Here is a 26,876-nt window from a genome sequence, read left to right on the forward strand (position 1 = left end):
CAAACAAAGCCTCAGGGAGAGTCACCACACACCAAGAAACAAAGCTAGGGCTTCAAACCTAGAAGGCAGTGGTACTAGGTAGAGCTCTTCTTCTGTCCAAATTGTTTAGGAAGTTTCTTCAACATGTGAAGCCCAAGAAGCAATGCATGTAGGCTAGGGCTAGTCCATATGTAATCATCCCATCTTGACCCACTTCTGCTTACATGCAAAACAGTTTAATTCTAAAATTTAATATATTCTTTCCGTGGAGCCCATCTTATGTCAGTTCCCAAATTGGTGATTGTTTTAACTGACATCTAAGTCAGACCTTGTTCCAGCTGCTGAGGATTCAGCAATAATACCACATTCCTCAAAGGGGCTTCCAGCAGTGAGGCTATTGTTCATAGTGGTACAGAAAGTATTTGCTTGCTTGTGCATGGCCCATGGGGAACTGGAGCAAGCAGGCCACACACCTCAGCTTGAGGCTCAAGGAACGTCACTAGTGTAGGTGCTGAGAATGAATCAGAAAGGATGGCTGGCAGTTGCTGCATGCAGAAGTAGAATGAGGTGGGTTTTTTTAAATTATTATTATTATTATTACAAGCAAAAAAGGGACAACATGAAGACGGGAATGTGGCTCATTTGAGGAGCTCAGATATGAGGAGGAAAGAAGAGTGTTGAAAGAATTGATAACTGAAATCTCAGTTTTGTCATGGAAGTTTAGATTTCTTTTTTAAAAAGATTACTGCAGCCTCAAGGTAGATCGTGAATTGGAAACCATTAGAGTTGGATGGATTAACCGGGGGTCTGTACATTGAGATCAGGGAACTGCTGAACTAGAACAAGAAAAAGGTTTTTGTTTTGTTTTGTTTTGTTTTTTAATGGTGCTGAGGATTGAACCCACAGTCTCCTGTATGCTCTGTCACTGAGCTACACCCCTAACTTTTTGATGCATCTTTACATTCACTAAACCGTCACTAAAATTTAGTGTGCTCTCTGAATATAAATGTAGGCAACAGGCCTGTAGACATCACAGGTCTTTTCATTTCATATTTCAGTTATTGTGGTAATGCGAAGGAGACCTTTGGCTTCAAAGGTCTAGGAACAGTAGAACAGGTGAGAAATGGTGTTACTTTAAAGAAAACAGTAACCATAAAAGTGGAAATGAGGATTCGATTAAAAGGAAAAAAAATAAATAAAAAATAGAAAGTAGCAGGACCTGATGACCCATTAAGTAGATGCTGTGGAGTGGCAAGCAGCTAGCAGGCTCTTGGGTTTCTAGTGTGGGTACCTGGGTGATAGTGCTCTTCACCAAGACAAGGACCAGGGAGAGAAGACAGTTGAGCTGGAGAAGGAAGAGACTGGATTTGAAGGGTCTACCTTGATAAGTAAAGGGAAATAGCAGGCCAGGCTAAAGATATATGTATGGTCATGGATCATTAAACAACAGGAACACATACCGAGAAATTTATCATTATGAGATGTCCTCGTATGAATATCATAGAATATTCTTAGACAAACTAAGATGTCTGTTCTTCATTGGCAATATAATCTCACAAGAACACTGTAGTTCTTGTACTCTGTTGTTGACTGAAATGTCTTTATGTGATTCATGGCTGCACCTGAGAATAAATAGGTGGTAGCTGAAATCATGGCTGTGAGTGGAATCCCCAGAACCATGCAGAATAAGAGAGGCTCAAAGAAGGAACTTGAAATAGCAGCCAGAAAAATGAGCAACCAGAGAAATCTATGGAAATCCAGGAACAAATGTTGTCCCAGAACCCAAGAGAAGAGAGGCCACAGAATTCGATGGAGTTCGACACAGATGCTTTGGAGAGGTCGGGATGGATAAGAGCTAAGAGACTTTTGTTGAACTGATAATTAGGATGTCACTGGAAAAGTTAACAGCAGTCCTCACTGGACTCTGGGACTGATGCATGTTATAATGCAAGGGGAGTAAAGAAGAAAGAGGGCAGCCTCTTAAATGAAAGGAGATGGTCATGGGAGTATGCCGTCTTATTTTTAGAAGTCAAGGGGGACTTTATTGTGTGGGGTTATCAAAGACAATAGGATTCATAAGTCGGCTGCTGGATTGGGATCTGAGCAGAGACGAGCAGGGAAATGAGGAGTTCTGATACAGAGGAGTTTGCTGTCACCGTGTCTGTGAACAGGTTAGCAGAAGTCATTTGCTGTTGTGGAACGGTAACTGCTTGAGGAGATGCCAAGAGGAAGAGCTGATTGCTAGAGAGCACTTGGGATCTGTCTGCAAAAGCATCAGCACCACGTCTTTCACTTTGGCTTATATGGATTGCTCAGAGAGAGCTGTAGTAAATTGAAATTCTATGGAAGTGCATGCTTCCTAATTATCTTCTGGCTAATTGTGAATGTTTGGCCCCTGTTTTGTTTCTGTATTATCTTTCTACTGGAAAGAAAAGTATCATCACCACCACTACCACCACCACCCCACCACCTGCACATTCACATTTTATAACCAACTGATCAAGAGCATCCATTGGTTCTGCTCTTCACCTCCATCTGTCACTATCCCAGCCTGTCACTGTCCCACTGTTATTGTCCTCCTCAGGAGTTTGCCTGCCCCACCCAGCCCCAGGCCTCAGACTCCCTCTGTTCCTCTTTACACAGGCCAGAGTCCCACTCAGATTCAAAGGGAAAGCAGCATGAAGTTCTTGCCTTTATTACAGAGTTGAGGCTCTTTGTTTGTTCTCTCCCCACACATCCCTTGTGGGCAAGAACTTGCTGTTAAACTGACCAAATCCTTAGCAACCTGATACCAGCAGATGGGCTTTCTGAATAATACTGGCTAGCTGAAGTCTTTGAGCAACTGATTTCAAAATAGTTGAAAGTATCTGTTTAGACATAGATAATAAGCTATTAAGTGGTTTTAGTAGGGCTTTGAATAGCTTCATGTATGAATAATGAAAGGAAGTCGATTTAATTTGCAGCATTTACTGGTGACATTAACTCATAGCTAAAATTAAAGAAAACCCACCCCGTTTCTAGTTTCAACTCTGTTAATAACTGACCACGTCTTTAGGAAAGTCCTTTAAGACCTTTTGGCTTCTATTTCTTTATTAGTGAATTGGGAATAAGGTCATCCTACAGGATTGCTGTAGAACCAAATGGGGAAATATATGGAAATATATGTAAAAAGCCCTTTATTTAGAAAGCATAAAACTATAATATTTTAAAATTTTGCATTTAACAAATATAAGAGGTAGTTTTTATTAGTATAAAAACAAGGCACACAACAGGAGGCCCAGGTCCTTCCTCCTGTCCTTTATGCTGTTACCATCATAATTTACTTCTACCTATTCTTTGAACACACTGTGCATTACAACTATTTTTGTTTCAGTTAGTGATGTTTAAAAGCAATTACAAAGAAGGAGAAAATGAGTTTTATACTTATATCTATTTATGCCAATTCCATTGCCTGTTCTTTGGGTAAATCAAAGCATCTGTTGATATCATATTCCTTCTGTCTAAGGAATTTCCTCTGCCATTTCTTGGAGTGCAGGTCTTCTGACAAGTATTTTTTCCCCCATTTTTGTTTGTTTGGAAGTATTTTTCCTTTCTTTTTGAAGTATGTTATATCTGGGTATAGAATTCTATCTAGTTTGACCAGCAGTAAAGGATGTCACTCCATCATCCTCTGACTTGCATAATTTCTGATGAGAAGTCTTTTGTAATTCTCCTTTGAGAACAGGCAGAGTATAGACTGTTTAGTGGTCATGGAAATCAAAAGTATTCAGATAAAAAGAAAATTGGGCTATTTAAAAAAAAATTTTGTTTAGATGTTGATGGACCTTTATTTTATTCATTTATTTATATGCGGTGCTGAGAATCAAACCCAGTGTCTCACACATGCTAGGCAAGTACTCTACCACTGAGCCAAAACCCCAGCCCCAAATTGGGCTATTTTATGATTCTTGTTACATCATGATGTTTCATGGGTATCCAGGGAAAGAAGGACAAATACTAGACTCTCTACCATTAGAGACCTATACCTATGCCCTAAGCTCTATTTCCTTTCTACGTAACGTGTCTTTTTCTCTGTCAGCCTTTAAAAGTTTCTCTTTATTTTTCACCAGTTTAAATACATAAGATGTAAAAAGACATTTTGTTTGTTTCTGGTATTTAGCGTCCTGGGTGTTTGACAAATACTATTTGAAGACTACTAGGTTCCATTGCTGTCCCATCCCTAGGTTCCATCTAGGGATTAAGGAGATAGGGACAGACATGATACTTGCTGTTATAGATCTGTACAGACAAGAGATGGTGGTGACTTAGGCTGGGAAGGGAGCTGAGAAGGCAACCATAGGAAGGTACATGGGCTGGCTGATCAACATTCTGTGTGATTCTCTGTGTCAGAGGTTCTTAATTCAGACTTTAAAAACAGTATTTGTTTCTTCCATGGGTTTTGGTCCAGTATTGGTTTAAGCATGTTTCCAGGGATCATATGTAAATATGCTGAACCTCTTTTCACCCTTTAATGCCAGACTGGTCAGGGAAATGAGTTCCTGAGCCTTTTCTCTTTGACAGCTGGAAGAAAAGACTGAGAAGAACTTAGGAGAGCTTGACTCCTCCACCGAGAGCAAAGGGGCCTTGAAGAAGGAGAGGGAGGTGCACCAGAAGCTTCTGGCTGACAGCCATGGCCTGGTTATGGACCTGCGCTGGCAGATTCATCACAGTGAGAAGAACTGGAACCGAGAGAAGGTAGAACTTCTCGAACGCCTGGACAGGGACCGTCAAGAATGGGAGCGGCAGAAGAAGGATCTCTTGTGGAAGATAGAACAGGTAAGCACAAACCCCAGATACCAAGGAACAGGCAGGGTGTGGACGGCTCTTTGGTCCTGGAAATCAAGAGTACTCAGAGGAAAAAAAAGAAAATCAGGTTACTTTATGCTCCTCATTGCATCAGGATTTCATGAGTGTACAGAAGAAGAGGGAGAAATATCAGAATCTCTAATAGTGAAGACCTACTCCTATGCCTAGCATTGTATAGATTTTTTTTGTTGCAAATTTTATAGGCATCTTTCCTGTGTATGCAGGGGTAGAGGGTAACTTTTTAAAGGAATCTGAAAGCAAAATTTCCAACAAGGAGGTTATTTCAGGTCGTATTCAGTGATTTCTGCCAAAAAGCAAACTAATGTTTAAGTTAGCCACTAAAAATGTGGTCACAGTGACTGCTCCAGCTCAAATGGAATTGTAGTCATTAGGTAAAGAAATTGCCGAGTTAAGTTGAAAGTTAGGCTATTTGCTGTGATTGTACCTGCTGTGATTATTGCTAAGCTGTGATTAGGTAGGAGTTGAGTCAATGGAGTTAGCTGGTAGCTCATCATCTTCAGCTAAACAAACAATTGGGGCACTCAGATGAATGTGGAGGAGATGGGGAGTTGTTTTTCTACTGCCTAGATAATCAGTCCCTGCATTGCATCAGACAGAACAGTTTGCATAGTTGCGATAGTTCACAGGTGATGCACAGATTTGGTTTTCACATTACACTGATGAATATTTGGAATTTCTCCATGGCTGGATTTTTACCTAGCAAATGATTTTTTTTTTTAGCCTATCATATTTATAAATTCACAAGGCTTCAAGGAGATGTATTAATCAATCAGAAACTGAGATCAGGAAAAATAACTTCATTACTCCATTATAAATACACATACTGCTTGCATCTAAGTGGGACCCTTTTGAAAAGTGTGCTCTTTATATGGATAAGAGATAGTGCCTGTTACACAGGAACAATGACAAAGATAGGTTTAAACATAATGTCAGCTAGGAAGGGAAGAAGAATAGATTAAGTGGTTTTAAAAAATAAGTCCAGGAGGAAGAAAGTGCACTGCAGATAGATAGAAGCAGTTCTTCCTAGATCTGACCACTCACACTAATGAGTCACGTTGCTAATATTTGATATGGCGCCATTTCAAAATCCCCCAAATCCTACCAAGAGAAAAGTTGGCATTTTCTGTTTGGCTCAGAAATGCAGCACCTGTGAAGAGTTTTCCATATAAAATCCCAAGTGTCTGTGATCTGCTGAGTGAATTGGTCAGTTAGGTGAAAATTTCAGGGGTAGAAGTAGCATGTATTTTTACAGATATGGTCACCAATATATCATATCTAGTTTTAGTTGGCTAGTGTTGCAGTAACCCCAGATAGCTTATTACCTGGGACCTTCCCTCTTGACCTCTGCTCTAGGATCACTTGCCTTGTATGTCCCTCCTCTCTACTCCAGTGAAGAACATCATGTTTCTGCCATAGCCCTCTCAGTGTCCCCTTTAAGCAAGTCTTTTAGATACTTATTCCACTTTTAGGAATGCAAATGAGACCCACCTGATGATACTGAGCTTTTGAAGTGTCAGAGACCTTAGGATGAGCTGTTCCCTTGTTTTGAGACTATAGTCTGGAGAGATAAGGATGGTCAGGAGCTGAACTCCATTTCTATAACGTCGGTATTGCAACAATTCTGTTAAAGAGACAGCCTCAGAACTTCTATCTGGGTTAATACCTTGGAATATCCCGGATCTGAGCCTGTGAGTTTCGGGCATTTACCAGCTGCTCAGACTCAGGTGACGGATCCCATTTTGTTTTAGAAGAGGATTGATTTAACACTGAGTAGAGGCTTCAGGTTCACCATGGTGGCTTTCACAAATAAGTTGAACCTTTCTTCCCAGATAGTCAACATTTTAAAAGAAGATTTTATAAATCTTGGTGCCTAGTCCCAAGAGTTGGGTATAGCACGTATAGGAATTCTCTGTAAAAGAGGACATTGGATCAAGTATGTATGGGTGTGTATATACATGTGCAAGTGTGTGCAGATTTTGTTTATCACTTACTGGGTTGTTAGTTCCCTTGACTTTGAGCTACACATTCCATAGTTAAGGAAGAAATGTAACTGAGCATCTATCACAATGACTACTCTCGATATTTGACTCCTTGGTAAGCCATGTAACCTTGGCTATGATAACCTAGTACAGATGGTGAGAGAAGTCACTCTAAATCCATTTTCCACTTCTAGAACACATGTTTCATACTTGTCCGGTGTCATTAAATTCCTACATAATTTCTGCACCACATGAGGCATTTTATATGACAAATGAGTGTGGGAATGTGGTTCAGGTCTTACAATGTATTGCATCTATCTTATCCACGTCTCTTGTCTCAATCCACATTTGATTGGGGGGTAGTTAACTTTGATGGAGTCACACTATATTTCTCCTTAGAATTGCTAAGTTTCCAGTTAGACATGCACATAATGTCACTTGCTGCTGTACTTGCTGTACTTACTGAGCTAAAAAGGAAAGCTCATGTGTCATCCATTCGCCTTCCAGTGATTTTCTTAAATCAGCTGCCTTTACAATGTGAAAGGCCCTTTTTTTAAAACCAGTTAACAAAGCAACCTTTTTTCTTTCAACTAGTCTGGGTAAGGTGATACTCTTGAAGGCTTATTGTGCCTCACATTATTTGAAATGCAAATCTGTTAAATTTTCTATTTGTATTAAACATTTTCTGCTGCAAGATTGCAAGTACAGGGTGCTGCCGCCTGGTTTGAAATGACTGCCCTAGGAAACCCTATCTTTTAAGGACCCATTATTCTATTACCACACTGCAGAGGCATCTTAGCCACAGATACCTCTAGCTACAACCACTCCAGTTCATTTTTAGGAAACCTAACACTTAGCAGCTTTAGTGCAAGCTGTTCCTGGCTGCCTGGGTTTATTTTTGAAATCCCACTTTACTGAGTTAGAACGCGCTTGTTCATAGCTCTCCTCTTTAGTCATTCTTTCTCCCTCTTCGCACACACCCTCAGAGCACATTTAGGCTTCCAATGTGATTCTTGCATTTTAATTCCTTGCCCAAAATAGCTTGGAGATGATCATGTGTTAAAATGAAATTGCGCTGACATGCATTAAATGAACATAATTAAAAGCTTTCCTTTTTATTTATTTTTTTTTAAGAAAAGCATTTAGCATATTTAAGAGAACTGCAAAGAACTGTGTCATTGGGGAGGGGGATGAGAGGAAAGAAGGGGCTGAGCTAAAACCTAGAGTGATTTGCTTGTTCCCTAATTTGACTGTGAACCTGCGTCAAAACCCTAACATTTATGCCCTGCATGCAGAATCTCCTTCTTTCTCATAAAATAAAAAGAAAACCTCAGAAATTACTAAAAACAGTGAATGTTCTTTTGTCCCCATTATCTCTCTTGGCTTTCTTCCTGATGGCTTATAGGGCATAATTATGTCCAGCTTGTGGATAAAGGCTTGAATTAGGACTCTTAAGATGCAGTGTGTACAGATGCTTTCTTAAAAATTCATTGATCCACATTCAGAGGAGTTTTAGAATATCCTGGCACCATCTTAGCACTTTAGGACTGCAAATATTTGCTTGGTCCCCTCTCAGGTCAAATCCAAATGTCACTTTCATTATTCAGACTATTCAAAAGATCAGGCAATCCAGGAGAGTATGTGAGCTCCTCATCCAGTAAAGACCTCAATTAGATATTCATAGGTGGAAATAGCTTCAGGTCCCAATAGTGCTTTCTATACGTGTTTAGTAACAGAGGCAGTGAGGCAAGACTGGAGAAAGGAAGGGAGACTGGTCAGGGTTTTTCTGGGAAGTATTTGCCTGTCTGCCTCAATAGTCTCCTGTAATTTTAAGTAGCTTCCTTTCTGAACTGCTCCTAGGAGATCTCCCAATGCTGTTAAAAAAAAAAAAAAGGCAGGAAAATCATTTACCTTTATGCCCCTGGCCTTTACTTGAGCTTTATAGGTGTCCGGCCCCTTTGGGCTGCACCTTGCTTGCTAACCCCTGTCTGCCTATCCCCATTTTACGGATTAGGAAACTGAGCTAAGCAGAGTTGGAACTTCACCCTGTCACCAAACAAGCAAAGCCATAAATTCATGGCTCTAGTTCACATCTTCTAAATCCTGACTTTCCTGTGCTTGCCCATTACTGCTTAAATTTATCAAGTCAGGCAAAGAAGTGTAACAAGAACATATGTGGCAGTTTTCTTCTGCATCATACCAGATCTTAAGTTGCCTTTACAGCAGAGCTTTAATCCTCTCCGGCAAAGTGGAAAGTATTTTTAATGCCAAATGATTATAACCCACATTATAAACCTCATTCAGGTTTTACATAGGACCTTGTACCAAATGCTTTGGGAAAAGGTTAGGAAAGTTAGGAAAATCAGATGCGCCATCAGAAGTTTTTATATCAGTGATACTATTCTATCAAGTGTGCCTTAATCGCTGAAGGTAATTCCGAGAGAGATCTAAACATATTTAATTTTCAAAGGACAAGTATGTAAGTCTCATGAGCATGGTGCTTAAAAGGTATGGAAAAAACCCATGTATTTTAAAATTAAGATGAAGAAAAAAAATCAAATATTTGCATCAGAGTTGGCAAAAATACTTGTATGTGGTAACTGCAGACTTTTCTAGTTTTGTACTTTGTTGAAAACATGTATGGCATTGTGTTACATTTTGAACTTAAGGTCAGAACTGTAAGAACATTTCTTTCTTCCCCAGTCTTTCAGATGGACCCACAGGTAATCTTACATTGTGTAGAAAGGATGGACTTAGGAGGACCATCAGACTGAAAAGCAAGGCTAATTATTATCTCCATTTTTTAAAACTCTCAAGTTGCAGAAAGAGAGCAGTCCTCGGAGAGGTGGCAATTTCCTATGTGATCAAAAAGAAGGAAACGTCCGTTCCTTTCCCCATCAAGGAGGGCTCCGCATGCCCCGTCCCATGGCGATATGGCCCTGTGCAGACACTGACTCTATACCGTTTGAAGACCGGCCGCTGTCCAAGCTGAAGGAGTCGGATAGGTGCTCTGCCAGTGAGAACCTCTATTTGGACGCCTTGTCCCTGGATGATGAGCCAGAGGAGCTGCTACCCCACAGGCCTGAGAGGGACTTCAGGAACTGCCTCCCCGAGGTCAGCCTGGCTTTCATTTACTCTCGTTAACTGCTGCAGAATGAGGGAGTTGTCCTTAGACCCAGCAGGAACCTGCCAGAGTCCCCTCCTGGCAGGCTCCAATGACAACCTATGACCTGAGTGAAAATGAAATCTTTGCAGTGCTGAGGGTTTTGCTTGGTGGCCCTGATCCAAACTCCTATTGTCATCTGTGGCCAGTTTAATTTTGCCACCTTGTTTCAGGTTGAGAAACACAGAGTGTCTTATGCAAAATGAAGGTCTGGAGAATAACCATGTTCCACAGAACCCAAGAGAAAGTAAAAAAATACTGGGGAAATATGTGTTTTCAACTTTTTTTTGAAATCATGGTTTTCTGATTCTAGAAAACTAATAACTGAAGAAATTCTGCATTAGAGAAATTTCCTGATGTTTGGAAATAGAAAATATCACTAAACAATAGCATACTATAAATATCTCATTCTGGACAAAGTGGGGAAAATTCTAAAACTTAGAACCCACATGTAAATTAGATTACCAAATGGGTGATTAAAGCTGCATACTGAAAGTTTCATAGCATGATGTAGTTTTTTCTGGTTTTGTCATCTTTAAAACCTCATTTAAAACATTTGTACTAGGAGTTATTTCCTGTGAATTAAGTTAATAGTCACTATCCATCATTTGATCTCCAAAACATTTAATACTTGGAACAATTCATGTGCAATAATATTGTTGAAATATGGGGAAATTATACAGGTTGTGTAACCCTTATTCAAAAAGCTGAGATCTAGAATTTTTCGGGATTTTTTTGAAGATTCTGAAATATTTTGCATTTATATGTTGAGATATATCGGGGATAGGACCTAAGCCAAACACAAAAATCATTTATGCTTCACATATACTCTATACGTGCAGGCTGAAGATAATTTTTGTAGCATGTGAATGATTATGTGCTTGAAACAAAGTTTCATGATAAGGAAGCTTCCACTTGTGGTGTCATGTCAGCACTCAAAAAGTTGCAGATTTGGGAGCATTTCGGGTTTTAGATTTTCTGGATTAGGGAGGTTGGACCTGTTTTTCAGTCCTTGCCAATGAGTTAAGTGCGGTATCCTCATTCGCGTGTATCAGGTTGGGAGGACATCACCACAGGTCCACCCTGGTGGATCTAGAGGCAGTGTTGTATAGTCCAATTTCACTGCAGAGAGAATGTGGGACCGGGGTGCAAACCCTGGGTGGTAGTTCTAGCTGTGTTGTGGCTGGAACTGCCATGCTCTTCTGAACAGCAGAGACAAGGGCTGAGGGGGAAGTGCCCTCTGGTGTTTACTGTTCTGAAGAATATGTTTCATTACCATGAAAGGCTTGCTTCTTCAAAGCCACATCAGCATGGGAATATTCTCTCAATAGACAGCTGGGTCTCTACTAGCACAGCTTTCGGTCTTCTTAAGGGGAAGTCACTGTAAATTCATTTCTGATCCTGAGAATGTTTAAAACCAAGCAAGTGACCAAGCCTAAGAATGTTACACCAATTGCCATAGCAAGATAGGAGCTGGATGTCCTATCTCATTGTGTCATCCTCTGTCTTTCCCCTCTCCTCCCCGCTCCTCCACCCCTTCTCTCATACTGAGACTTATTCAGGTCATTCCAAGAGCTGACTTTGAAGTTTATGCAGTTGGGGAGGTCTTCTGAGGAGGCATAGGAGCAAGCCACTTCCTTCATGATGGGTTTATAGCCAGTTTTTCAAGCTCACATGGGCTCCTCCCTGCACTGTGGACGCTCCAACCCTCTCATCATGCTGTCGACTCTGCTTTTATTACTTCAAAGGACTTAGGGCAGTAGTGCTCCTGACCAGAGTTTGGCCCCAGTGTGTTTTAAATGGTGCCTCCCCAAGGGAGCGGAGCAAAACAAGTCACTTAAGCACAGTTGAGGAACTGAAGCAACCAAAATTAACTGATTCAGATGAACTTATTTCTTCTTTACAGGAAGAAGAAAATCACAAGGGAAATCTTCAAAGGTAAGTAAGATTGATAGAAATAATAGATTGCCGAAATAAAAATCTCTCGGGCTCCAGATTCTATCTTGTTGATGTAGTCTGTTACCAATCTTCAAAAGGACTCCACATTTAAGTCGTTGATTTTGTATTATTTGTTTCATGAATATGTGATTTTTGAGGATGAGCAACAAAAAAGGCTAGATATGCCATCTTCACACGTGTATTCTTTTTATGGTAAGGACTTTCCAGTTATAGCTGTATTGCATATAAAAAGAAGTGTGTGTGTGTTCAGTGGTTTTGAAAAATCCATGGAAAACTCTCCTTGTGAGAAGTTTGGAAAGCCTCCTCTTGATATATGAGACATTTTATACACTATATATTTAGAGTTCCAGGAGGGCTTGTTAAAAATGTTCTCCTGGCAATAATCCCCGAAGAAAATATATAGTGGTTGATGTTGTTGGTGTTAGTTATATACCAGTTTTCCCCCCTCCCTGTTTTTATTTGCTCTGGTTTTTCTTTATAGATGAATACATATTGTTTCCACTACATAAATTTTGTTCTCAGGCAATTTGCCATTTTGGGTTCTTCCCATCCTTGATTTTCTCATGAACTTGGAGTCTGTGGATGACTGTCTTCTTTCTTTTTGCACTGTCAGATCCATGCAGCACACAAGAGTTGCCCAGGGCATGTTTCTGTCCTTCACTATCTTGTCTTGTCTTCCTTGGGCAGTACAGGGCAGCATTTGAGAGTTTAGGCACTAGTGCCATTGCTACTGGCAGATGGCAAGCTACTGCCTTCACTAGCCCTGTAATCTTGGGTAGGTTTCCTAACTCTGTGTGCCTCAGTTTCCTTATTTGTGAATAAGAGTTCTTTAGATTTTGCAGCTTACTTGTGTTAATACACATGAAACAAAGCAGTGCACAGGAGAAGCAGTGGTCGAAGTTTAGCTGTCATTGTACCTACCTACTTTACCTATTCATGGCAGCATCCTTGTCAGTGCCCAGGTCAGGGCTAGAGCCACTCTCTTTTACCCACCAAGCCACTGATCTTTCTGTTTACTCTCTGTGCTATACAGTTGTTTCAAAAAAACTTATTTTTACTGGGAAGCTGAATTAGGAGGATTTTAAGTTCAAAGCCAGCCTGGGCAATTTAGCAAGACCCCCCCCCCCCAAAAAAATAATAAGGGTTAGGGTGTATCCCAGAGGTAGAGCAATTGCCTAGCGTGTGTAAGGACCTGGGTTCAATCCCCAGGACTGCAAAATAATTAATAATCATTATCATCATCATCTTGCTTGTTTCTGTGAGTTTCAAAAACAATTCATGCTTGTGGTAAATTAAACAGTATCAAAATGTCCAAAGTTAAAAAGACAAATGTGAAGGGAGGGAGAAGGGGAATAGCTAGGAAGGTGGAAGGAGACTATACAAAATACATGTATGAAGATGTGAATTTGGTATCAACATACCTTATATACAAACAGAGATATGATAAATTGTGGTATAAAGGTGTATTAAGAATTGTATGCAAAAAATGAGAGCTCATGTATAATGGCATAATTTGGCATGAATATACTTTATATACAGAGTTACGAAAAATTGTCATGTATGTAAGAAATAAATAAAAATAAATAAATAAATAACAAATGTGCCCTCCCTCCACCCACTTTTACCTCTTGCTGCTAACCATGTGGTGGTCTCCTCCATTCTTTCTTCTATGTGCCTGCAAATGCCTACACATGTTCCAAGTACATCCTGGTTTTATAGTTATTTTGTGTGTTTGGCCACTGCTAAATTCAGTGCCACTTCTTTCTCTTTATCATTTCTGTTTCACTGCATTTGGCTAAGACCCAGAGGCATCAAGCCACCACCCCCATAGGTGACATTGATGGTACTGTGCACTAGTCATACAGTACACAACTTGCTCAAAGCGCAACTCAGTTCTGGCCTTGTCCTGTAGAGGCGTAACCTATGCACTCAATCTAGGACCCCTGCATCAGGACCTGTGCTGATCTAGAAGTGAGATAAGAGCCTCTATTTGAGGAGGTGAGGGGACCCAAGAGAAGCAGGTCCAGTTGTATAGACAATGATTCTTCATTTGCCTCACCTCCTCCCCTCACCCCAACTGGAGGATTTCCAGGCCACAGAGATCCTGTTGCCTGCATAGGTAAATGTAGCCAGCCCCCCAGCCTCCTTCCTGACCTGATGGGTGAGCAAGCTGCCCAATCTCCTGGCATCCCAGCACCTCTGCCTATCGGAGGCAGTCTGTGAATTCATGTCAGGTTGAAATATGTGGAATGGAAGTGCCAACATATCCAGGAGTCTACACCCAAGCCACATCTGTCAGCCAACCACTTGCCAAAAACTCATGTATCTGAGGGAGATTTTCTCTTATTTAGGATATAAAGGGGGAGCACAAACACATACCCAAAAAAGACTGGCCATAAAGAAGGGAGCGCAGAGAGAAGGGGAGAATTGAGCCCTGCTGGGTGAATTTGGGCAGGGCCAGGTGAATCCTTGTTTGAAATAGTACTTGGACACTGTGTGGCAATCCTATGGTTTCTACTTCCCTCCCTTTTCCTATGTCTTCCAAGTGGCCTTTGGAGATTGTTGGTCCTTGCAGCCAATAGAGGACAAGGCTGGTTAGTTGAAGAGAGACTTCAGAATGTAATGATTCTGTTGTGGTCTCTCTCCACCATGTACCTTTAGCTTATTGAAGATAGAGAACATGAGGTGCTCATCTTCACAGGATGAGTGTCTGCTGATGCTGGACCTTAGTAAGTCGCAGTAGGGGTGTCACTCAAGGCACTTCCCCATGAAAAGAGAGGCCAAGCAGCAGTCTGGAGTTCAGCTGTGATTGTGGTAATTGAGGGTTGGCTGTATTAAATTCTGACCAACGTGAAGTTAAAGGAATGATTCCAGAGCCACAAAAAAAGTCCAGAAAACCCTCAAAGGATGAGTTCAGGAGCAGAATCCGCCAAGCAGCAAATGTGTTCTGTGTAGGTGGAGGCGGATGCCTTCATGAGCACAGCTCACGTAGCCAGAGCACAGCTGCTGTGGGACATCAGGGCCTCTCTGGTGGGTTTCTGACATCCTCTGCTTTCCTACCTTTCCCAGGGCGGTATCTGTGTCCTCCATGTCTGAATTCCAGCGCCTGATGGATGTCTCCCCTTTCCTGCCTGAGAAGGGCCTGCCATCTGCCAGTAGCAAAGAAGATGTCACCCCACCCCTGTCTCCTGATGATTTCCGCTACATTGAAGAGTTCAACAGCAAGAGCTGGGACTACACACCCTCCAGGACTGGGACAGAGAGGCCTCCGGACCTCTGGACAGACAGGACCGAGGGGGTGCGGGCAGGGCATGAGGCCAATGCAGAGCCTTTCTCTGATTCCTCCTGGTACCTGACCACGAGTGTCACCATGACCACAGATACCATGACCAGCCCAGAGCACTGCCAGAAGCAACCACTGCGGAGCCACATCCTCACTGAACAAGCAGGGGTGCGCGTGCTTCACAGCCCACCTGCTGTCCGCAGGGTTGAGAGCATCATGACAGGCGGAGAAAGCAGGAGCCGACTGGAACCCGAGGGCCCCTTTCCCACGAGCAGAGTCAGAGGGGGCCTGGGAGATGTCAAGGGGGGTCATCCAGAATCTGTGCTCAGCAGGTGGCCCTGTGCCTCCTCTAGACACACCCGAGACTATGTGGAGGGGGCTCTCTGCACCTCCCTGGGGTTTGCCTCCCCATTGCACAGCCTGGATATGTCCAAGAACATGAGTGATGACATGAAGGAGGTAGCCTTCTCTGTCAGGAATGCCATCTGCTCTGGTCCCACTGAGCCACAAGTCAAGGACATGGCCTGCCAGACCAATGGGTCCCGGACAACAGGGACACAGACTGTCCAGACCATTAGTGTGGGCCTACAGACTGAAGCCCTTCGTAATAGCGGTGTCACCAGCAGTCCCCATAAGTGTCTCACACCAAAGGCTGGGGGTGGTGCCACACCTGTGTCCTCTCCTTCCCGTAGCCTGAGGAACAGGCAGGTGGCCCCCGCCATAGAGAAGGTACAGGCCAAGTTTGAGCGTACCTGCTGCTCTCCAAAGTATGGTTCTCCCAAGCTGCAGAGGAAGCCCCTTCCCAAAGCCGACCAGCCAAATAGCAGGAACTCACCAGGGGTGGCCCAGAAAGGGTACAGTGAGTCAGCGTGGGCCCGTTCCACCACCACTAGGGAGAGCCCCGTGCACACCACCATCAACGATGGTCTCTCCAGCCTCTTCAACATCATCGACCACAGCCCTGTGGTACAGGACCCCTTCCAGAAGGGGGCACGGGCTGGGAGTAGGTCTCGCTCTGCAGAACCCAGACCAGAGCTGGGCCCAGGCCAAGAAACAGGAACCAGTTCCCGAGGAAGGTCACCCAGCCCCCTTGGGACAGGCACAGAGACGTGCAGGGAAGAAGGGGGAGAGGGCACACCGGTGAGGCAGGACTTATCCGCTCCCCCTGGCTATACGCTCGCTGAGAGTGTGGCCCGGATCCTCAACAAGAAGCTGTTGGAGCATGCCTTAAAGGAAGAAAGGAGGCAGGCCACTCACGGCCCCCCAAGTCTGACCAGCGACAACCACGTAGGAGAAGCAGTCACGGCTGAACCAGGGTCCATGGAGGTAAAGAATGAAGTGTTTCCTGCTCTTCCATTTAGCTGCCAGGCACATGGGAATCTGGGATGGATTTGGGACAGTGATTTCAGGAATCAATGTCAATGATTGTGAACTGGGGAAATGGGTTGAGGGTTAAGGAGTATGAAAACACAGACCCCAAGCAATTTCTTAAAGAAAATCTCATCTTACTCTTTTCAAAATCATCAAGGACATAGTTTGGTTCCGATTTCATCCTTTAAGTGATTTTTCTTACCTGTTTACCTGGGCTTTGCACCCGGGTCATAGTTTGCCCTCTTTGTGCATGTCATGGGTGAAAATTGAATTGTGTGTGTGTATCTGTGTCTCAGAACTTTTACATGCTACAGATATTTGTATGTGGCAATGTGAAAGGTGAATTGGAGGGCTTTTGAGCCACGTGGACATGAGCACATCTTCTATCAGGAACTACAAGAACAATATTTGGATTCCCTGGCTGACTCCAGTACAGAACAGCAGTCTGGCATCTCACAAATCACCCCTTTGTGTCTGTGAACCCCTCTAGCAATAAAATCAGGATAAGATCAAAATATCTGCCTTAGTACAATATGATGATGATGATTGTCCCCCCTCAAAATCACTTAGAAATCAATCAACCCCGAATTCTGTTCTGATACATGTGCCCAGGTGGTATTTTTGCATCATATCACTATAAAAAATAATTCCCATTTCCATACCAAGAATGAGCAAAATGAAGCAAATAATATGATAATGCTGATGGTGACTATAGTGTTGATGCTGATTTTATGGTTTATGCAGACTGAAAGGACAGTGCTGCCCCGCAGGTGGCCATGTGTATGTGTGATACTTGCCAGTGTTCCTAAGTCACCAGGAGCCAAGCTACGCACATGCCATACTAGCCTTCTCTAGGCCCCTGTCTCTCACAACAGTAAGAGGGGTTAGGGAGGACAGCCATATGCTCCTGGGCCGCCCCACTGCTTTCTGGCCACCACCAGGCAGCCTGGCTTCATGGGAGAGAATAGAAGGAAGGTTTGTTTCTGGGATCGCCTGCCTTACATTTCCCCTGGGGAAAAAAATGGGTAGATCCCAGCCCAACCCACCAAGGAATATTAACACAAAATATAGAGTTTAAATCTAAAATAGGACCAAACCTGTACAATTGCCAATGACCTACAGAAATGGTTCAGCCTTATACAGCTAGTAATAGTATGTGGCCTACTGGTCCAAAGGTTTGAGTCTTGGGATAAAGTTGTTTACACCCTCTGTTTGACTGTTCTTGGGTGACAAATAATGTCTTCTTTGATCTTCTCTTTCCTCAAACCTTCAGGAGCCCTCAGGTAAGCACTTGAGGCTTGGGAGGGTCATTATATGTGAATACCTTGCCTTCTCAGGGCTCCGGAGAAATGGGCTCAAAGCATTGTTAACTGGCTTTGTCTGTAGTTTCTACTTGTATTAGAAAATAAACAGAAATTAATTTTCAGGCACCAAAAAAAAAAATGCTTTGATTTACTAACACTGAATGCTGCAAGCAATCTGTGGTAACATAAAGAGGTTTAAAGACAGAATCACAGCATTGTGGCATGCAAGTGGTTATGTCAGTGCAAAATTGTCCTCCTTTGTCCCCTGTGAACCCTGCAACTAGATTTTCTCTTCCTTAGTGTGTTTGCCACCAACCAAGGTGATTTAATGGGAGCATTTCAGCATTTCCAGGACTCAGAACCTGTGTGGAGACTGGGCAGCACTTTGATGCCCTGGGCTTTTTTTTCCTTTTCTGTTACAAGTTTGCTTGGTTCTAGATTCTGGTAGAATTTTTCTGTTTGAATTGACGTAACATATTAGGAGCAGTGGCAATCCCTTCCCTTCTCTCCATGGATTATGTAGTAGCTCTAGGTTTTCATTCTGATTTCCCAGCCCACTCTGAGCACCCTGCTATGGAATCTTTCCTGAACACACACTCAGACATCTAGACACAGGGGTGACTCGGGCAGCAGGATGTGTCCGTTCTTGCTTCCCACTCATCCCACAGGTGACATAGTCTTCTTCTTCTCTTGAAGCCATGGCCATCAGCTCAACAATGCAAAGAGAAGCTGGGAGGGGGAGTTCCGGTGTGAAGAGAACCAATGATCTTGGAGTAGAAAATGGGAGGGACATGACTTAGCACAGTTGTGACCAGAACAGACCCAACTGTGTAGTGGCCTCTATCATTTCCAGCACAACAGCCGGGCCACTTCCACTTCTGTTTGCCAAATGCTCATGGGTCGCTCAGGGAGCCTGGAAACCAGAAGGGAGGTCCAAGGCTCTTTGGTGGGTTCTTCTCTCCGTAGCACTTGGCAGGGGACAGCCTGTGTCGAAGTGCTGCTGCTACTTCCCCAACCCCATCTCTGAGTGAATGTGGGGGACCTCAATTCCATCCTGGTGGCTGTCCACAGGCAGGAACTTTGCCCCTCTTCCACTGTGCTCATTGACTTTTACTGTTCTGTTTGAAACGTACTTTCAAACCTACTTGCCTTTCTCTTCTTTGTCTGTCTAGAACCAAACTGTCTTACTAACTGCCCCATGGGGACTCTAGCCCTGCCTGCCTCACGCTGTAAGTGCCTTCTTCCTCAGTTCCCAACTGTCTCCAGAGAGTCGTGTGTGTAATTTGTGTAACACGTGGTTGATGTCTGACACTCATCATCATGGGGTGGGGGGCATCTGCTCCATGCTAACCCCAGGATCATGTGGGCCAGCTCATTTCCAGGCACAGCCTAGGAATCTCAGATGCCCCATTCACCCCGTTCTAGGGTTGACTGCTTAATGTCAAGAGAGGTTGTTGAGTTATAGAGGTTCTGCTGAGACTTCTCCTCTCTTTGTGTAGCCAACATGCTTTCATAGGAGAGAGCCACTGGTCAGGAGGGGACATCTCAGCCACAAGACTCTTGCCTGAGGAGATCTTTGAATCCAGCCTCTGTTAGTTCTGTAGCCCTGACCACCAGCTCCTGCCCTCCCTGCTCACTGGTGTTTTGGTTGAGCATGTGTGTTACCATATGCTGGAATGAGGTGGGACCATAATGTGCTGGGACTTTTCTTTTATTTTCAAACAGTCCTACCAGAAGGAATAACCTCAAATGTATTTTGTCCTTCAGATGAGATAATGGGTGACAGAGTAAGTGCTTGATAAATACTTGTTGAATAAATAAAACAACCAAGCTATCCCTGCTCTACCTGTCTCAAAATGGCCTTTGAGACCTGAATTAAGCAAAGCATGTGAGAAAACATACTCTGATTTTACTTGAGCATATGGATACCCACCTACCTCATCCACTGGCCTAAATCTAAACTGTGGAGTACCAAACTATAGTCAGCTATCAGAGGTAAAAACTAGTCCCTGGGGAAAAAAAATGACAAAGTACATGAGAAAGTCATTTACAAGATGGATGCTTCTAGGGCAGCATCACAGGACAGAGGTCTATGTGGCCATCATGGTGGCTTTGGAGGAAAAGGAAACATTGCTTGCTTGTAAGTGCTGGTGTGTAAGTAAGGAAGACCTCATGGTCACACACATTTCTTCCTTTATAAGCAGATGCCACTGAAGAGGTGGTGCATCATGGTCTAAGAAGAGCCCATTTTTGTTCAGCAACAGTCAGATGGGAAAAGGGGCTAAATACAGCTACAGCAGCAGCTTTACCAACATGCAGCACACACAACAGATGTATGCACAGTATACAACGACACAACACTCACTACTCTCAGAACCGTGCAAGCAGAGAAGAACTGCAGCAGATTTTCCAAACCATGTGTCCCCCAGTATCAAGCATGTGGGCCCAGGTGGGCTCGGTAAGCACATGGCATCCTGGCTTACTTTTTATCTCAGAGGCACCAGTGGTGTGCCAGCAGAGAGGACAGTCTGCTTGTCATGGTCCCATTGTCATAAGTGCGTTGCCCATGAAGGCCCTTTCTATGTCTTATAAGGTGCCAGCCACATAGTAGGCAGGGACCCTGAAGAAGTGATCTCCGGTGTTAATGTTCCTTTTGTGCTGATCCCACCAGGGAATCTGTGGGTCCCACACTGTCCTTGGGCCGAGCCATCCTCACTGGCCAACTCCACACATCCTCCACGTGTTCCGTCTTCTCCCGAGTGGCATTGCCTACCCATTCAGCACAACCATCTGTCTTTCCCCTGTTGCTGTTCCCCTACTCCCATGGCTAATCTGTCATTCTGGTCTTTTTAGTTGCTTGTCACGTCTTTAAATCCAAGTCCCTTGCTGACTTTCTTTGTGGATCCTTGTTCTGTGTCATCCTTCCTGTGCCTTCCATTGAAGTAATTCACCTCTCGGCTTGCTGTGAGTGTCACTTGGGTTCCCTGCTGTATCACTGTTTCCTCATACCATAGCTGTTTACATTTCTGTATTTCAGCAACTTCCAAGATTGGGTATCCTTTTTCTTTAACATTGCACGCTACAGACAAGTAGCTCAACATTCTTTAAAAACAAACAAAAAGTACCTTGAGAATAAGGTTTAGAGGTGATTTGCATCAAGGTTGAGCGTGTCTTGTATGATCAGTTCTCAGAACATCAGGGTGCCTGGAACACAAAATCACAAGTGCACTCTGATACCAATTTGTAAAAATGCTGCTACATTTAAGAGTCATTAAAGACAACGAGAACTCAATTAAAATTTCTGCCGGCAGCATTTTTTCCATGTCGTGGGAGTTTGTTTTGCCCACTGCCAATCAACTTGGAATAAACAGTAGCAGAGCTTGTTTCAAGACAAGTCTTACTGTTAATCTGGTGGGCTGAAAGCATAGTTCTCTTCCTGGGCCCCCAGTAGATCTATACCTAAATCGTTCATTAAAGAAGGCCAATGGTGGGGTCAGCTTAGTGGGATTCTGCCGGGGTATGTACAGTTGCTCTCCTTGGTCTTCTGCATGTCCTAGCCCAATTCTGGAGGGGCTCTGAAAACAGGCCCATCTCACAGCTTTGCCATTTCATTCCTAATCTGGTATCTTCCCATTCACATCACTGATTTCCCCTGCTTGAGTTCTTTCACCGATCATTTCAAATTATTTTCCATGAGCAGAATATTCATTCCTGTTCAGAAGTCGTCCATGGTCTCTTCCATGTAGCTTAAGACTGTTGGGAAGAGGGGGGGGGAATTATCCACTATGAAACTGCTGACCTCAGTAATGCTGTCTCCCCTTTCTCGGTTCTGAAGGAACTGCCTTGCCCTGTGCTAGCGCCATCCCTAGAGCCCTGCTTCTCCAGGCCCGAGAGACCAGCAAACCGTCGTCCTCCATCCCGTTGGGCAACACCTTCTCCCACTGCCTCACAGTCTCAGCCATCCGGAGACCAGACCTCCTTGGAGGAACACGGTGATGAGGATCCCCTGGAGGAAATGCCACACCCGTGATGCAAGCTTGCATGGATTATCACAGAATAATTCACTGTAATTTGCATAGCCACACCATCTTCACAACCAAACTCTGCCCCAAAGGAGAGATCTAGTTTTCTCAAGGTCAAAGAATGTTTTTTTTTTTTTTTTAAAAAAAAAAAACACACAGCTGCTGAATGTCCAAACCTGTGAAACTGAGATGTTTCTAGAATGAAACAGCAAATGTGCCTGTAATAACTTAATTTTTTTCATAGCTCAGAAAACTATTTTTGTCTCCATCTTTTTTACACACAGTATATTAAAAAAAAGAAAAACAGGTAAATATGGTATAAATAGATATAAAAATATAAAAGTTTTAAAAAAAAAATGTACATTTTAAGAGATTCTGAACACCCTTGCTCTCAATCCTGACTGCCTCTCTGTTAAATTTGCACTGTTCTGTTTTGGTTGGGTTTATCTCCATGTTGAACTTAGAGTGTTTTAAGTTAATTTTATTTTGTCAATGTTAACAATTTTTTAGGAATTTTTAAAAATGCTTCAGACTGTCTGATTCAGTGAACTTTTTGTAGTGAAAAAAGCCATGGAACCAGTAGACAAGACAGATGTTCCGGAAACTGGAGGGATGCAGGTCAATGTTTTTGAGAAGGCACAGAATCCTCAGACGGGCGTAGAAAATTCTCTGTATAGTCCACATATTAGTCTGCCCGAGTGCACGTCTTCGGGTGCATGTACATATGCTGCTGTCCTCTCCCTCACCTAAGTGTGTGTCTGTCTGGCCCACTGTAATTGTGAAGTTCCTTGTACTGTACTATTATTGTTGGTCCCCTTGCATTGATGAGATAACAGCACCATTTTAAAATTATTGTTAAAAGATTAACCGGCAATGTACAGAGTTCACTCAGAATTTTCTTGTTTAAGGAAAACACTGCAAAATCATGAGGATACCAAATTGAGACAAATGGTGGTGCCTCTGTGTCTGTCTGAGACCATGATGAAGTAGAAATAAAAGCCTTTTTGAGATGGCAGTGTGCTCTCAGGTCTCAGGTTTCACATGCCCTCCATGTCTTCCTGAGAACTCCAATGGAAAGTTTTCTGTAGCCAGGGGGATGGTGGGGAGGGGCTTGTGCAAAGAGGAAACAGCTGGTCATACATCTTACTGGGATGCACCCTTGCACATGATCACATTGCAGTTATGCAGGACTCTGGGAGGGTCCCTAGGTAAAGGAATGTCTTTATTCTCATTGCAAAAGCCAAAACTGGGAAGAGGATGGGAATTTGAGGAAAAGGTTACCTGCAAGTCAAGTGTGGCAGGCCTCTGTCCCCTCCACTCAGGAAAGACGGTGTGCCAGTAGCTCCAGGAGAGGCAGTTCCCTCTCTGGCAGTGAGACGTAGCCCAAGCTGGTGGTATCAGTTAGAGGTTAGCACAGGGGATTACAAAGGAGTGTGCTGCCTGTAAGTCCAAAGAGAACTATTCCAGCCACAGCTTCTGACTTCAACGTTTCATTAACCCAACAGTTTCCTTATGTACATGAACAAGTGGAGTAAGTCCTATTCCCAGCATGTCTACAGTTCCACCTTTAAGCATATACTTTCAAAAAACAAATGTTTGAGCATATTGGAGAAATGGGAGCCCTCCTGTACTGTTGGTGCGAAAGTAAATGGTCCAGCCACTGCACAAGGCAGATGGCAGCTTCTCACCAAACCAGAATGACCAGATGATCCAGCTATTCCCCTACTGAGTGTATACCCCACCCCCACAAATTGAAATAAACTCAGATACTTGTACATCAATGTTCATTGCAGCATTATTCATGAAGATTATGAATAAGGTGGAAACAGCCCATCATTAGGTGAATGGACAAATAAAATGTAGTTATATATACACAGTGGAATATTATTCAACCTTGGAAAGGAAGGAAATTCTGGCACCTGCTACAGCATTAATGAACCCTGAAAACATAATGCCAAGTGAAGTAAGCCAAGTCACAAAGATTTTGACAATTCTTGTATGATTCCACTTATATGAGTTCCTAGAGTATAGTCAGATTCATAGAGAAGAAAATAGAATAGTGGATACTAGGGGTTGAGAGCAGGAGGGAATGGGGGGTTTGTGTGTAATAGGTATAGAATTTCAGTTTGGGATGACAAAAAAGTACTGGAAATGATAGTGGTGAATGTTGCCCAGCAATGTGAATATACTTGATGCCACTGAGTTGTACTTTTGAAAATGGTTCCATTGGTAAATGTTACACATTTTACCACTTTTAATGCAAAAGACATATTTCACTTAATCATTCTAGACATAGCTACAAACCACCTATTAAAAATTGGTTAGTTTTGTAGGGACAGAGGATATAGTTTAGTAGAGCACTTACTTGCTTATCATGAGGTCCTAGATTTGATCCCCACCATGTGTGTGGGGTGGGGAGGGGAGAGGTGCCCGTGGTAAATGCTCCAGATGCATCAACCTTCTTTTAGTTGGAAGAACCAACCAACTAGGAAGGAAGTTATTGGTTCTCATAACCGAGCCTCAAACTATGCCACCAGGATTCTAGTCAGTCTTCTGACTCTGCTGTGTGATTTTTATTGTTAGAGAAGCATTCCAACAATAGTGAACCCTAACAGCTCCTATTCATCTGGGAATTTCTGGGGAAAGGAGATCTCTTACAGGAGCTCTAGCAAAAGCCCAAGGCTGATGATCCTCATTGGTCTAGAGAAAGTCACATGTCTGGCTTTGATTCAATTACAGTGTCAGGTTGACCCAGTGAAGGAAAGTGAGATGCTATCTGAATAGAGGGGAGAACATGCCTGGAAGGTAGTGGGAACCCTTCAAATTTGATTTTTGATCCCCACCATGTGTGGGATCAAACTATAGCCACCAGATCTTGCCATCTGGTTGGAGGAGATAAAATTCCCAGGCAAAACAAAAGAAATGCAAAAATGGTATGGTAGAAATTTCAAGTACAGTAGGGTTTGGATAAGCAGCATTTCAACTTGGAGGGAGGCATTAATAAGCACGGTCACATGAGGCAGTGACACACACACTAATTGGGCTGGTTGCAGAACTTTGTGTGACCAGAGCCACAACAGGCACACAGTACCTTGAGAACTGCTTTGGAATTTCTAATTATTGGACAAGAATTCTTGAGTCTGTATTGTGAAGCCACTCCAACTTTCTAAAGCAAGGCAAGACAGTAAGATGAAATCATTTTCCACTGCCCCGTCCAGATAAATGCTGAGACAGCTCCTTGGGTCCTACGTGGCTGCAAAGGCAGAGCAGCTGCCTACAGGGAACAGCCCACAGGAAGTGTCTGTTCCTGTCTCCAGGAGCTGCTATTCATGGGCCAGTTGCTTTTATGTCCTAAGGAAAGGTGCAGCAGATTCCTCAAACAGCCACAGCCCTGAAACTTCAGTCATTGGGTGTGTGTGGGGGGGTGTCACATTCCATTCTCTCCTTGCTTCTGCTTACCAGAAGGTAATTTGTTATACTAAGGTTTTGAGTATTATGAGTCTATTTTAAAAAAATATTTTTGTATATCATAATTCTAATTATTAGTAAATCTATTTGTTTCACCTTTTTTTTCTTTCTGTGGAACAACCTATGAGATTTTAAAATACCTAATTTTATTTTTAAAATTAATCTATGTTTAAAGTAACTTAACATATCCATCATCTCACATAGTTACTCCCTTTCTTTTGTGGCAAGAGCACCTAAAATCTACTCTTAGCAAACATTCTAAATGCAACACAGTACTATTGTTTTTGTGTTGTACATTAGATCCCTAGACAGGCTTGACAGAGTTCTACATATTTATCAAAAAGTGGCTGAAAAGCAGAACTACCATTTTCCTATTCCTCATTCATTGCTTTCAATTGTGGTACCATACACATGATATAAAACTGACTATTTTGATCACTTGACAGAGTGCCATTCGGGAACAGTTCTTTCACGGTGTTGTGCAACCACCACCACTGTCCTCTCCCAGAGCACTGTCATCACCCTAAGGGAAACCCCAGAGGCACTAAGCCGTCACTCCCCCTAGCTCCTGGCACCTATTAATCTACTTCCTGCCTCCATGGATTTGCCTATTTAGGAAATTTCCTATTAGTGGCTATTTCATATGCCATGTAGCCCTTTGTGTCTGGCTTCTTTCACTTACCATGAAGTTTTCAAGGCTGTTCACTGTTGCAGTGAGTATTGACTTCATTCCTCCCTATGTTGGATAATATCCCAATGGGTAGCTGGGCTGCATTTTGTTTATCCAGTCAGAAGTTGATGGTGTGTGTCTAGTTTTAAAACAAAAGAAACCCTTTGGTAAGCTTACTTTACACAGCCTTATGCTTCTCCCCTAAAAAGGTGACTCACCATGAATAATCCCTTTACATCATTGAGCACTTTAGAGTCCTTAATCCTCCTTGGTTCAAGAGCCCACCATACATATCCTTGTCATGTTTTTCTCTGATTGCAATAGGCCTGTCAGCACCACTCTTTTAATACAGCGTGCATCAGAATCCTGTAAAGCAGACAGCAGGCTCCGAGTCAAAGACAGTTTGCTTGAATGAATTTGATGACACTGAGTTTTTAGCACACTCCAGGCCCCTAGAATATGTGTGCCTCTGCAACTCAAAAATCTGTATTGGAATAGTGGTTCAGACCCTGAAAGAAATACAACCTCAAGTCCTCTCTTTAAGACCGGGGTTAAAAAATAGCAACAGTAACACATGCTTCCTGGGGTTAGAATTAAGGTACTTTGTATACCTACTGTGGAGGGGACATTCTGATAAGAATTGCAAACACTGGAGGTGAACAGAAAAGACAGGCTCCTTCTTTGATGGAACCTGTGTTCTAGCTATGGGAAACATGGTACAAACAGGAAAGTGGCAGAGAGCAAGAGACTCTTTCTGAGCCAGGCTCATTTGCCTGTCGCCCAGTATGCCAATCCCTGAAGCTGCGAATTTT

General features: G+C 43.0%; 1 protein-coding gene across 12 annotated transcripts in view; it reads left to right on the top strand.

The window, feature by feature from the left end:
* Positions 1-23,707, top strand: part of LOC144369873 (microtubule cross-linking factor 1-like) — a 126,508-nt gene extending 102,801 nt beyond the window's left edge. For 7 of the 12 annotated variants that reach the window (XM_078030383.1, XM_078030376.1, XM_078030377.1 and 4 more), the window contains 5 exons: positions 4,540-4,794; positions 9,642-9,938; positions 11,894-11,925; positions 15,016-16,555; positions 21,740-23,707. In XM_078030383.1, the coding sequence (XP_077886509.1) occupies positions 4,540-4,794; positions 9,642-9,938; positions 11,894-11,925; positions 15,016-16,555; positions 21,740-21,934 (2,319 nt within the window). In that variant the 3' untranslated portion in view covers positions 21,935-23,707. Of the gene's footprint in view, positions 1-4,539; positions 4,795-9,641; positions 9,939-11,893; positions 11,926-15,015; positions 16,556-17,873; positions 18,027-19,076; positions 19,134-20,757; positions 20,869-21,739 lie in introns of those variants that run through there. The other 5 variants (XM_078030381.1, XM_078030384.1, XM_078030385.1 and 2 more) reach the window with 3 other exon arrangements.
* The last annotated feature ends 3,169 nt before the right edge of the window (positions 23,708-26,876 follow it).

Source organism: Ictidomys tridecemlineatus, chromosome 13 (assembly GCF_052094955.1).
Source record: "Ictidomys tridecemlineatus isolate mIctTri1 chromosome 13, mIctTri1.hap1, whole genome shotgun sequence".
Taxonomy (NCBI): domain Eukaryota; kingdom Metazoa; phylum Chordata; class Mammalia; order Rodentia; family Sciuridae; genus Ictidomys; species Ictidomys tridecemlineatus.